Source organism: Protopterus annectens, chromosome 12.part0, assembly GCF_019279795.1.
Source record: "Protopterus annectens isolate FY-2018-M chromosome 12.part0, PAN1.0, whole genome shotgun sequence".
NCBI lineage: Eukaryota > Metazoa > Chordata > Ceratodontiformes > Protopteridae > Protopterus > Protopterus annectens.
The window spans coordinates 1,526,602,360-1,526,615,912 of record NC_056746.1 but is presented as its reverse complement, the minus strand read 5'-3'; the positions used below and the strand labels follow the sequence as shown (position 1 = coordinate 1,526,615,912).

Below are 13,553 nucleotides of genomic sequence, written 5' to 3'. Positions count from 1 at the left end.
TGGTGTATAATTTATCTTCCCATGTTCTAACAGAGGATGAATTATTTGTTTTAAATAAAGGTCTGACTTTCGTACCAGGGAGGGTCAGTATCTATAATGATGTAGTGCTGGATATAGCTGTAGAAATTGCACTAAAATGCATGTTTAATAATGTTTTAAACAGTGAGTCCATCAATAATGATACAGCTATAGCACTGAGGCAACCTAGCACTTATATACCTCCGTTCACACCAGCCATGAATATGTTTATTAACAGCTGTGAACGTGATCTGAGAAAGCATTTTGATGAGGGTGTTCATAGTAAATTTTTTAATTTAACGATGGCACAACAAAAAGCTCTGGGAAATTTGTGCAATAACAAAGATATAGTTATAAAAGGAGCGGACAAAGGGGGAGCTATTGTCATACTTGATACAGTATTATATGACCAGAAATTGAAGGAATTATTGTCGGACAACAATACCTACATTCCTATAAATCCTATTACTATAGTAAGGATAATTGAAGGTGTACACAGAGAGTTAAAGCGTCTTCATTTTGAAATGTTGATAGAGGATGATTTGTTAAAATTCTTGATGGTGGCCAAGCCGACCACACCTGTATTTAAAGCTCTACCCAAAATTCATAAATCACTAAGTGACCCTCCCCTTAGGCCCATAGTTTCTGGACGAGGGTGGGTCACTGAAAATGTGTCTATTTGGTTAGAATGCAATATGAAACCTTTTGTGGAAAGGGTGCCTACCATATTGAAAGATTCGAAAGGTTTTTTGCAAGTAGTGAGAGATTTTCAGCTTAAACAAAACTATAATAATAGCATTATGGTCACCTTAGACGTGCAAAATCTCTTCACGGTGATTAGTAACAACTATGGCATACAAGCGATAGAGTATATTCTTAAGGAAATGGGAGAAACTGATAACAAAATCAAGTTGATCCATAGATTGTTGGATGTCATCTTAGAAAACAATGTTTTCATAGGGGGTCCACAAGCATATAGGCAGGCACAGGGGGTAGCGATGGGCACCCCCTGTGCCAACACATATGCAAATCTGGTTCTCTATTTCTGGGAAAAGAATAACATCTTCAATAATGAAAGATGGATGAAACACATAGGAGCCTATGTGCGCTTTGTAGATGATATTTTTATTTTTTGGCAGGATACCTTAGAAGAACTTTTCAGTTTTTTGGATTATCTTCATTCTACTACAACTTTTTTCAAATTCACTTTAAATTATTCTAGGGAACAAATAGACTATTTGGATGTTAACATAAAAAGCACTTTGGAAGGGTTCATTTCGACATTACACAAAAAAGATTGTTGGAAGAACCATTTATTATCATATGATAGTATGCACCCCCGCTATATGTTCCCCAACATAGTCAAAGGTCAAGTCTGTAGAACCTCTAGGTTATGTTTAGAAGATGAGGATTTTAACAGAGAAATAGGAGAATTAAGAGCATGTTTTGGCCAGAGAGGTTACAATGAGAATATGGTTAATACAGTGGTAGAATCCAGTTCGAGGAAACGAAGTAGTGGATATAAACCTTGGTTAAGGCAAAGTCAAACAGAAGGTGCAAAACATCAGAAGAATAAAAGGCCAGATGGAGTTAGGCTTTATTTCACGTATAGTAGTGACATTAAAGATATACAGAGCATAGTTAGCAAAAATTGGAACATATTAAGAAGTGACCCCAAATTGATACCATGATCAGTGAAACACCAAATTTGCCTATAGACGCAATAAAATCTAAAGGATTTACTCTGCAAAGAAAATCAACCTTTGACTAATAACTGTTGATCACTAATGAAGTGACTGTACCCTGTGGTATGTGCAAGGCTTGCAGTAGTATCAATGGGTATAATACATTTAAACACCCAATAACAGGACAGTCATTTCAATTCAAGGCCAAAGCCACTTGCAGAACATCTAATGTGGTTTATTTGGCCGAATGTACACAGTGTCCGGCATACTATGTAGGGATGACAAACAATATGTTAAAGGTCAGGATTCTACAGCATTTGTCCAGTATTAGAAACAAAGATCAGCATAATGCACTCTATAGGCATTTGATGAATAATCCTACACACACTTTTCTATTTAAAGTTATTACTAATGTAAGTTTAGGAGTGAGGGGGGGGGGATATAAAGCTGCTCACGGAGACACTTGAATCCAAATGGATTATAACCCTAGGATCACATAGATATCCAGGCATAAATGAAATTGTTCCTTTAAAACCTGCCTTACAGAATAGGCGGGTAAGATATTAGTATTGTTGGATTCTGATTGGTTGCTAGTATGTTTAAATGTGAAGACCAGTGTTCCTTTATTTGTCTGATGAAGGGTTGGTGAACCCGAAAGCGCTTACCACTGTTTGGAGTTTGTATTTGCTGTTGTTTTTATTAAAACAGTGTTAATTTTACAGCCTTGTCTTGCCAATCTTTCTTTCATTAGTTTTGGACTATTTTGGTTTGGCAAGACTTTAGCCCTAGCACAGAACATTATCTTCTTTGTTTTACCAATTCCCTCCTACCACACCCAAAGAAATACCCACAACCATCCCCCTACCAGTCACTGCAAGGGAACAACGTCTTTACTGCGCCCACTAAAACCAAAAACACAATCTCCATGGATCCTGCCAACATTTCAAGATGTTTCTTAAATAACTTTAAACAGGATACACATGAGGGCCACTAGAAACCCTCTTTAACCACAGCCTCTAGATGAGCTTTGTCCTAGAGGAAAGGAGGACTGCAGCAGTTATTCCTCGGCACAAGGGGGTGGGTTCATGAACTGACGCAGGGAACCACAGCCCCATAAGCTTGACCAGTCTTATTTGCAAGGCCATGGAAAGAATTATCATGGACCTGCTCAATAACAAGATAAGAAATCTCCAAACACTGGACCAAACACAATTTGGCTTTGTCAAAGGGAGGTCTTGCCTGCTCTGTCCAGAGAACTTCTTTTAGACAGTCACCAGGGCCATCGATGAGAGTAAAATAGTATACACCTCATATCTAGATACGGCTAAAGCTTTTGACACAATCCCCCAATTGGGGATTATAGATAAACTTACTGCATTAAGTATAAACCGCTACATCATCAAGTGGATAGCAAACTATCTCAATGACAGAACGCATGATGCCTGGATAGGCAAATCCACTTCCAGTAAGAAACCTTTTAATAGCATTGTCCCACTGGGTTCACTTTTGGGATCCCTCCTGTTTAATATATACTTCTCTGAAGTGAAGGCCAATGTTTGGGATCTCTGGCTCACCAAGTTCACCGATGACTGTAAGGTTGGAGCAATCACTGAATCCCCAAATGATGTTGGCATCCTACAAACAGACCAAAAAATGACAAACGACTGGTGTCTAACCATGGTCTGAGACTAAATGCTAAAAAATGCATAATCAAACCCTTCAATAAATCAGATATCCCTGCAAATGAATAATATTTATATCACGCCTCTAAAAGTAGACCCAGTGGTGAGTGACCTAGGAATACAGACAGATAAGTAACCTAAATTTTAACCACCAGGTAGCTATGGTAGTGAGGAAATCCTTCTGTGTGGTTCAACTTATAAATAAAGGCATGGCATCAAGGTCTTATGTAGTCATAGTGCCATTGCACTTGCCCCTCATCAGGCCCATAATTGAGTACAATACTCCCCTCTGCATGTACCTAACCAGGCACTTACACAAATTGGAGTGTCCCCAAAGGTTTCTTACTAAAAAATACAAAGTATAAATAACATGTCTTATGCAGACCAACTAAAGACCCTATCCCTTTCACTCAGTCTCATATTCTTTATTTAGAGGTGACTTATGCCTGACCTACAAGGCATTCTCTGATCCAGTCCTGATGAAAATGTTACATATTCAGAAAAAAATGATATGAGGGCTACCTGTTCATTGGATCTGAACCTTATTTGTAACTCTAACAGAATTTGCTGGAGGCAGATTTGTATCCCAAAGGCTACTTTGTCTATGGAATAAACTTCCCATCTTTGTAAGACAAAGCCCGTCCTTCATTCTCTTCAAAAAGAATTTGTATAAATAGATGGCAAACCAAAAATTCACTCCCTGGGTACTGCCCATGTCTCTTGTGGACAGAGGCAGTCTGTAAAATGACTCTGTGCTCTAACATCGACAGACCCACAATACTATCTCATCCAATATCTAGGAAATTAAGATATGACATTGTCATTTCCTGGATAATATTGGCTAGGCTTGTAAAGGCTCTTGCACCATTAGCCTAGTAATCACCTATGAACCTATGACTGCTGAAGCAGCAAATGAGATATTATGTAATCCAGGCTAAACAGGGGAAATATGGGTTAAGGAAAGGCGTTTGAGCTACTGAGTCAAAGACTATGGAGGCAGCCAAAGTTGGATCCGAGACCCATCTGTTGAGGAATGGACGAAAAAGCCAACGTCAGACCTAAGGTAAGCAAAAAGCTCAAATACGGAAGAAGGGGTAACAGTCTGCAAAGTAAAAGCATTTTGAACTTGGACACTATCACATACTGATTTAGTAAAGAACTGGTCTCCAAGCATTTTCTTTTTTTGCTGCTAAAACATTCTTGAATACAATAATTTTCCAAAACGCGCAGGAGGAAATGATTCTATTATCCCCTGAAACAGCATGTGTTGTAAAACAGAAGGAAACAGAGGGATTAGTCTGGCAGGTGTTGGATAATTCCCTTGGAAGAAAGAACTTCTTCCCAATGAGACCTATAACCTTGCTGAATAAGCCTCAGAACCTACTTGTCTGAAACATTCTGTTGCCAAACAGAGAAAGGGAGATTCAAACTTTCTGGAAGGGGATAAGGGACTGCCAAGGTGGTAGTGATGGTGGTGGGGGGACAAGGTTCTTTACAATGCAATTCTGCCTTGCTTGACTGTCCTTTCTTTTGGAGGGGGGGTTCCTGCTTTCTTTTTGGAACCTCCCTGCCACTACCTTTTAAATGGCTGCTTACTAACTTTCTTCTGAGACTGTTTATTTACTTATTTTTGTCCAAATTGGATGAGGGAGCTGAAATTGTTTGGAACATTTAGTGAAAGAGTACTGAAAAATCTGAGATTCCCTGAATCAGCTTACCTCTCATCCCAATTTTTGATGAGCTCTGCAACAGAAGTTCTAAAAATGACCCAAATGAGAATTTAGAATATCTTTTTTTTACATCTTCTGGGAGGTCCTGAGAATTCACCCATTTAAAAAACTTCACAACACAGTATCAACAGCCACAGCCCTGCATGCAGTATCAAATATACACACTTCAAACAATGAGTAGTGACCTGAGAAATTGAAGAAACTAAACCACACAAAGCAGATTTTTTTTCCTCAGAGGAGGGTACTGCAGATAAAACATTCCCTACACTTTTACAATTAGTTAGAATAAACTTTAACATTTGAGCCTATTTAAAATTCTAAAAATTAAACTGCAGAAGCAAACACTTTTTCCCCAAACATATCAATTGCTTTACCATCCTTGCCTGAAGGGGAAGTATTAGAATTAAAAAAATGCTTAGCAGCAGCTGGATTACCTAAAATATAGCTGTTGGGTAAGGTCTGGGATTAGTGTATAAAAACTTGAAAGACTAAGGAACTTTGTAGATTCTGTCTGATTTCTTAGGTACAGCAGGCTGGCTTGTCAGGGAAACCACAGGCTGTGACAAATGCATCCTCCAATGTTGACGGCACTGGGGTGACAGGTGAAGGTTCTGGGAATTCCAGTTGTAACAAATATTTAGTAAGGCACTGGGAAACCTCAGTGTTCTCCCACTAAAAACACTGGCATATTCTGAAATAGTTTCAGAGAAATATCACCCCACAGATATGAATCAGAATTTGAAACCTGAGGAAAAACAAAAAATACATCTGTCCCATAACATCCCTCCACAGATTCAAAATCTTTTTTTTTTTTTTTTTTTTTTTACCAGAAATCATCTTATAAGTCGGGTCAATTTCCTGTACAGGATTCTGAGCCAGTGTTAATACACTACTCCTAACAGAGGAACTGGTACAGGAGAAGATAAATGTTTACTTTTCCATTTATTTCTAACAGGAAAGTTGGGGCAAATGGGTTTATAAGCAGCAGCAACAGCTTCCCCAAGGACTGGCACAACATTCTTACTAAGTAGGGGCACCTTCCCTGCCCCTTCTCCCAAATCTGACAAGATTGGCTCTCCCTTGCCCATTAAGAGGACATGGTTAACCCACAGTCCATGGTGGCTGCATTCATCAGTGGTGGTTTCAATCCTTATTTTATCTCAACAGCACTCTGGGACTGTTTCAGAGTTTTAACCACCAGAATATCTGAGCATGAATATCAACTTTGGTGGACCTAGAAAAGGATTTAAGCTAGTTCTTGGATGGTACCTGCAGAGGTTGCACAAGCATTGGTGTAGCTTTATTTTCAAAAGTAAGAAAAACAAACCTTAAAAGGTCCTGTTTCCTGAGGCTTCATGACTTGGCTTTATAGACACATACCAGGAAAATCAAATCCCATTTTCTGAGTACCAGAGGAATGTCCTTTGCTTTTTCAAGCTTTTATCAGAAGCCATTTCTTCTAGATACCAGTCATGTTTCCATTTTTTCTAGACAGTTCTCATGTTTTTCTCTTCTTTACTTCTGTCACTGTAATAGAAAATTTCTACATTGTCTTGGCAGTTGACAAAGAGGATTAAGGCTGTGAGATGTAGTTTCTCTGGTAAAGAGTTTGACTCAGTCAGCCATCGTTTGCCTACTGTGTGACCTTGAGCAAGTCACTTAGACACTGTTCCCAGGTCACTCTTGAAAGGGACTGTGTCCAGTGGGTCTACCTAGTTAACAAATGAGTACTATTATTATTTTAAGACTGCTTTTGAAATATATTTTATCTTCTTCCAGTAAGGTATGAAGACAAAAAGTTTTAATTCTTCTTAGTATATTTGCTGGCCTAAGGACAGTGTGTTGTAATCCTTCTGAGCTATTTGTCTACCCTATTTACTGACAAAGTGGAAGACATGCCCTTTGAGCAGACTGAGAAGATAAAATGATAAAAACGTTAATTCTTCACTTCTTCCTAAAAAAATGAAAAACGAAAGAATGAGAAATCACGAGTTAGATGACAAGTTTTTTTTTCCAGAAATGCAGCGAAGTGACCAACAGATTCTAAACAGAGAGAGAAATTGAAGAGAAGACATAGCAATACTACTTTGAGTTAAACTGTGTTAACTTCCTTTATGCGTATGACCAACTTCTTACAAGGCAAGAAAACTCAGCTGTAATGACTTAATGTTAATGTGACCCTAGTTCAAAGGAGACGTACAAAACTCACCAAGATCCTTTTTATGATTTCAAATGCGGAATCAGTTTTATTTAATTTACATTTGCTGATGTAAATGTGCAACACAAGTTAAAATGACAGTAGTAATAACTATTCCTATGTTATACTGTCTATCTGATTCTCTACATGCAAACACTAAGTCTCCACACATACCTGTAATGCGTGCTTCTCCATGCCAGATAATGTATATGAATACATTCCCAAAAAACAAGCTTAAATAAAAAAAAATAAATAAAATAAACATTAATAATTCAAACACAGTAAAAAAGGCAAATCAGTTCTAAGTGTGTGCATGTTGTGAGGATATGAAGAATAATCTAATAAAAGTTTCTAATAAAAAAGCTCAGTAACAGATGTAAAGAAATAAGAGACAATGACATATAAAGGATTATAAATCCACATATATTTGTTTGACTAACAAAATGTAAAGTTATCCCATAGGACCCTTTTTGAGTTTTGATGCTGGTCAAATAGGTAAAAGAATAAAAAATAACAAGTGAAAGTACACCAACATCAATCAAGTAGATGTCTGTTAATAACAAAGAATATACAACAGTTTAGGGATTGCATCTGAAACACACATATATCAAAATTGTAATAATGACAAGCAAACCGAGAGGTAAATCTTCCGTTGTTGAAGAATAAATGACAAAAAACAAAGTAAAAAACAGGCAACGGAATGAACCAGGCAAAGTCCAAGCCAGGAACAAGGAGGCATAATAACTATATTGCTGTGTAAAATCAGTCACAAAGGCAAATAATCCAAAGACATAGCAATGAGAGTCTTCAGGTAATAAAAGCAGTCCACAGAGGTTTATTAAAAAATTGGTAAGCGCTTTTGCAGTGAAGCTTCATCAGACCAGATACAAACGGGACTCGCACTATATATATGCACATGTTAACAAAACTTTCTCCAATCAAAAACCACTTCAAGTAACTGATAGATCGACAAATTGCATACACTTAATTAATTAACTCATCTTAAATAAATAGATGTTTCTCCAAGTGCTAAAAAGTACTGATAGAACTACATACAAAAAGGGGATGATAGTCATTATTCACCATGATTCCCAATAAACTGGGTATTCAGTATGTGCATGAATACTTATCACTACATAGTGATTATACTTTGAAACAAATCGATTTGATTTGTTTTCTTTTAGAGATTGTTCTTGAAAATAATGTTTTCACTTTCAGTGAGGAAATGTACCTACAGAAACATGGCATAGCTATGGGCACTTCATGTGCCAATAGCTACGCCAACATGTCCCTTGCCCATTGAGAGATTAATATGCTATTCCCTCTTTCAGGCTATAAGGATAATGTGTTATTTTATCAACGTTTTGTCGATGATTTGTTTTTGTTATGGCGAGGGTTGTTTGAGGACTTGGCACAATTTTATAATGCTATGAACAGCTTGACTGACTGCCTTAAATTCACTTTTAATTGGTCTTATACTCGCATTGAGTTTTTAGACCTATATACTGAGAAGTTGGATGAGTATACAATCAATACAGGCATCCATCGCAAGACATGTCATAGAAATGCCTTCCTTTTTAGGTCCAGCATGCATCCTGGTTATATTTTTAGAAATTTAATTAGAGGACAGGGAATGAGGGCCTCTAGGTTAAATCCGTCTATAGAAGGTTTTCAGCATGAGATCACTGGTTTACAGAAGAAGTTGTTAGCAAGGGGTTACAACACTAGTAAAATTAGTAGACGATGGTCTGATCTCGAACACCTGAGGTCAACCATAACGCGACCATACTTTGGACCTGCCATGGAGGCAGGCACTGTCAACGGTAATAGTTCCACCATGAATGGTGTCAGAATTCCTCTCTTTTTTTACAAGTGATCATAAACAGGTCACTGACTTATTTGCACAGTACTGGCCCATTTTACAAGTTGATGATGAGATTGGCAGGATTGTAGGTGATATACCTAGGTTTAGACTTAAGAATCATAAAAACTTGTGTTATGATAGAGGCTCTGTCAGTATGACTTCTATTATAGGTCAAACAATGCCCTGTGGCACCTGCAATTTTTGTACTTTCATCAACACATCTGATGTTTTTTATCATCCAGACCTCCGAAGAGAGTTCACTTTTAAAGCAGATGCAAACTGCATGACCTCTCATGTTGTTTATTTAGCAGAGTGTACAGCCTGTAGCTCTTTTTATGTTGGTAAAACCAACATGGTGCTCTGTGATAGAATGAGAGAGCACATATATCATATTAGGAAAGGCTCTTTACATAATGCACTCTCAAAACATGTTTTAGAACAGGGCAATACCCATATTTTTAATTTTAGAGTTATTGAGATTATTTTTCCCAGTGTCAGGGAAGGTGACATCATCACAGACACTGAGCATAGAGAGACCTGTTGGATTGTTATACTTCGTGCTGATAGAGGGAAAGGGTTAAATGAGAGGGCTTCCATTAAACCTCTATTAAAGAAAAGGAGGTTGCATAAATGATTTTTGCATATATGATTTTTGCAAATATATTCATATATTTATACATTCATTTATGTTTTTGTATTTACCTCTCATGAAAATGTCTTTTGTTTTAGTTTATGGGCATAATATTCACATTTTGAGCACATTTTAAGTATGTTCTAGCATTTTATGTATTTCTATCATCCCCTTTTTGTATATAGTTCTATCAGTACTGTTTAGATGTTTGTTTAAGACTTGGAGAAACATCGATTTCTTTAAGATGAATGAATTAATTAAGTGTATGCAATTTGTCGATCAATTACTTGAAGTGGTTTTTGATTGGAAAAAGTTTTGTTAACATGTGCATATATATAATGAGTCCCTTTTGTTTGTATCTGGTCTGATGAAGCTTTACTGCGAAAGCGCTTACCGATTTTTTAATAAACCTCTGTGGACTGCTTTTATTACCTGAAGACTCTCATTGCTATGTCTTTGGATTATTTGCCTTTGTGACTGATTTTACACAGCAAGCTAGTTATTGTGCCTCCTTGTCCCTGACTTGGACTTTGCCTGGTTCGTTCCGTTGGCTGTTTTTTACTTTGTTTTTTGTCACAAATATATCAAAGTCCAATTCATTAGAACCAATGCTCCAAAAGGGCCTTTTAGAAAAGACAACACTACAAAATTAAATAAAATAAGAAAAGATCAAGCACACATACCTTGACACTTACTTATGCAAATTCGGAGGCCACTGTGAATTGACGAAAAGGAAATTCTAATTTTAAGTAAAATTAAACATCTCCTTTCTCTTATTTCTTAGCATAATTTGCCATTAAAGAAAAGGTTGTGCGTCAGGGCTGGCAACTCGGCACGTAAAAATCTATTGCCAATCATTAGCAGACCGGAGTTCCGCTGTGGCGACCCCAAACCGGGAAAAAACGAAAGACACAACATTAATCGTGCTGCTTTTTGATGAACTGGTCATTCATATCTTATCATGGACAAAATCCAGTACAAAGGTTCAGTGCTTCATAGGTTCAACATTCAAGCCTGTGACCTATTGACCTTCAAGAAGTGTATAACACATTGTTTGTTCAGCAACTATATACTATACATACTGCCAGTTGCAGTTACACTCTTATAATCATGTCACATACTTACTTATATAAACTGTTCTTGGACTTTACACAAAGGTGTTCAGAGACTGCGTAGATATTCCAAGGCCATTTAGTCTTATGACCATTTACACCTTGCCAGTATCCTTCGCTCAAGCTGCATCTCCTTTGTTCAGTCCATACCTAATCAATCCCGGAGTAAATTTGGGAAGACCCATCTAGTCATCAAGGTTATGTGTAAAGAAAGACAGTTTGTTGTGTTGCTTAACATGCAAAGGGAACTTATCAGTTTAGAGTGCTTACAATATAGAGCCACTCTGTATGTGATACTCAAGCCAAGAATCTCTCTTTCTAAGATTTTGGCCTCACTGGATGCTGACCATCAATACTCCTTCAGGAAATAAATTCTCCTGACCACTACTAAAGACACCGAGGGTAGACAAATAAACAAGGAAAAAAGACCTTAGGTGTCGTCCACAGCTTCAGGCTTCAGTCTGTTAAAACACAATTTATTAATTGCTTAAAAAGTGAAGCTGACAAAATGTAAACCTCACTGGAATATGGTGAACTGAAAATAATTGTCCAAGCAATTGTCATCCACAGCTTCAGACTTCAGGCTGTTAAAACTCAATTTATTTAAAGCTTAAAAAGTGAAGCTGACAGGAATGCAAACTTCACTGAAGTACTGAAATAATTAGCCTAGTAATTAACATCCACAACTTCAGGCTTAAAGTACAGTTAGTAGATGCTTTGTAAACAAAGCTGACAAAAATCACTGGAGTGTAAAAAGCTGATGAAATTGTCCAAATGATAAGTGAGGTTTACATTTTGTCAGCTTCACTTTTTAAGTAATTAATAAATTGTGTTTTAACAGACTGAAGCCTGAAGCTGTGGACGACACCTAAGGTCTTTTTTCCTTATCAATACTCCTTCAGTCAGACTTCAGCCTGTTTAGTCAACCTCATACTTATGTTCCCAGCACAGGCTAAAAACTGCAAGGAGGGGTCAGCATCCATGTAGCCATGGTGATTATTTGTGCCTTCACTGATATTCTGGCAATGAGGGTGTAAGCCATAAACCTTCCTTGCGGAAGGAGATGTAGAATCCCATTATCACAGGAGCTGCTATGCCTTTTAGGTGCGAGTGCATGTCCCCATGCAACCAAGATAAAAGACTGCATGCACACACACACAGCTTTGTAGCTGAATGCCTGCTACAGGGTCACCCTTGCACTGCAACCCCTCATCTGAGGGATCATGGTACTGGACAGTCTCAGTGTTCCCCCTTCCCCCAAGAAAGAAACACCCATCCTCCCCCATTTCGACTCCAACAGATGTTTGAGCTGCTAATGGAATGCAATTTTACTACTGTTATACTCAGACTTTTATACCTTTACACCAACACAGCTAACATAAAACCCTAATCATATTCAAGTCTACCCAAGCCAATGCACCTCTCTCTACTCAAAATAAAATTGCTTTCCTTATTGTATTCATTTCGGATACTAGATTTACCCAGTTCGGAGTCATGTGGGAGCTGTAGCCTGTCTTGGAAAACCATAAGCGTAAGGCAGAGAACCATTCCTGAAACACAGTTCACTGTAGGGTGATTACACACACAGACAGACACTTCTGTGCAAAAACTCACCAACACACCTATTATCATGTCTTTCAGATATGGAAGAAAACTGAAAGAACATGTAGAAGGGGGCGTGGCTTGGATGACGAGCTGAAAACAGCAGAGCTCTTGAGCTCTGCAGTCTTCATTTTTTCCTGAAACTACTAAAATCAGATTCTGGAAGTCATAAGCTACGAGTTGGTGCATTTTTTAAGCAATAATTTTCATATTTTCCTGTCAAACCTTCAAACAGAATGGACATTGAAACCACATTCACAAAAGAAGATAAGCAGCTCCAAGTTTTCTCAGCAAGAAATTCCAATGAAGAAGTAAATACAGGCAAGCCTTACTATTGTTCAAGACTTGGTATGTAAAATAAGAAAATTAAACTTAAAAGTGGACAGTATGAAACAAGATACCACCAAACAAATGTTCTTGACTGTCTTTTCGGCTTTTCCCGGTTAGGGGTCACCACAGCGGAACTCCGGTCTGCTAATGGTTGGCAGTAGATTTTTATGGTGCTGAGTTGCCAGCCCGACACCCAAACTTCAGCAAAGGCACGCCCATTCACGCATGTCTTTCGGAGGCCACTCGACCGTGGGGAGGACATGCAGACTCCACACAGAAGGCACTCCAGCAGATAATATTTAACATTACATCTATTAATGTCAATGGGCTGAACAATCCCATGAAAAGGAGTAGTGTCAACAAATATTTAATGCTACATAAAGCAGATTTTGCATTCATTCAGGAATCTCACTTAGTAACAGAAGATCTAAATAAACTAACCTTTAAGGATTCTAAGATTTTGGAATGTTCAGATTACAACCACAAGAGAAGAGGTGTCCTAATTTTACCCAGAAAATCAACGAGAATTCCAGAAATAGTTGACTCATACTCAAGCAATGATGGTATGCTTGCTTTAGTCATACTAAAACTAGATAAAAAGATGTACACTTTTGCAAACACCTACTGGATACCAAGTAATGGGAATAAAACTGTGAAAAAACATTTAGACACCGTAACATTAATGTCTAAATGTGAGTTACT

At 37.7% G+C, this 13,553-nt stretch overlaps 1 protein-coding gene across 3 annotated transcripts in view; it reads right to left on the bottom strand.

The window, feature by feature from the left end:
- The window catches only part of MFSD11 (major facilitator superfamily domain containing 11), a 2,028,489-nt gene that overhangs the window by 1,026,222 nt on the left and 988,714 nt on the right, over nt 1-13,553 (bottom strand). For all 3 annotated transcript variants that reach the window (XM_044090491.1, XM_044090492.1, XM_044090493.1), the window contains exon 7: nt 7,487-7,545. In XM_044090491.1, the coding sequence (XP_043946426.1) occupies nt 7,487-7,545 (59 nt within the window). The remainder of the gene's footprint in view (nt 1-7,486; nt 7,546-13,553) is intronic.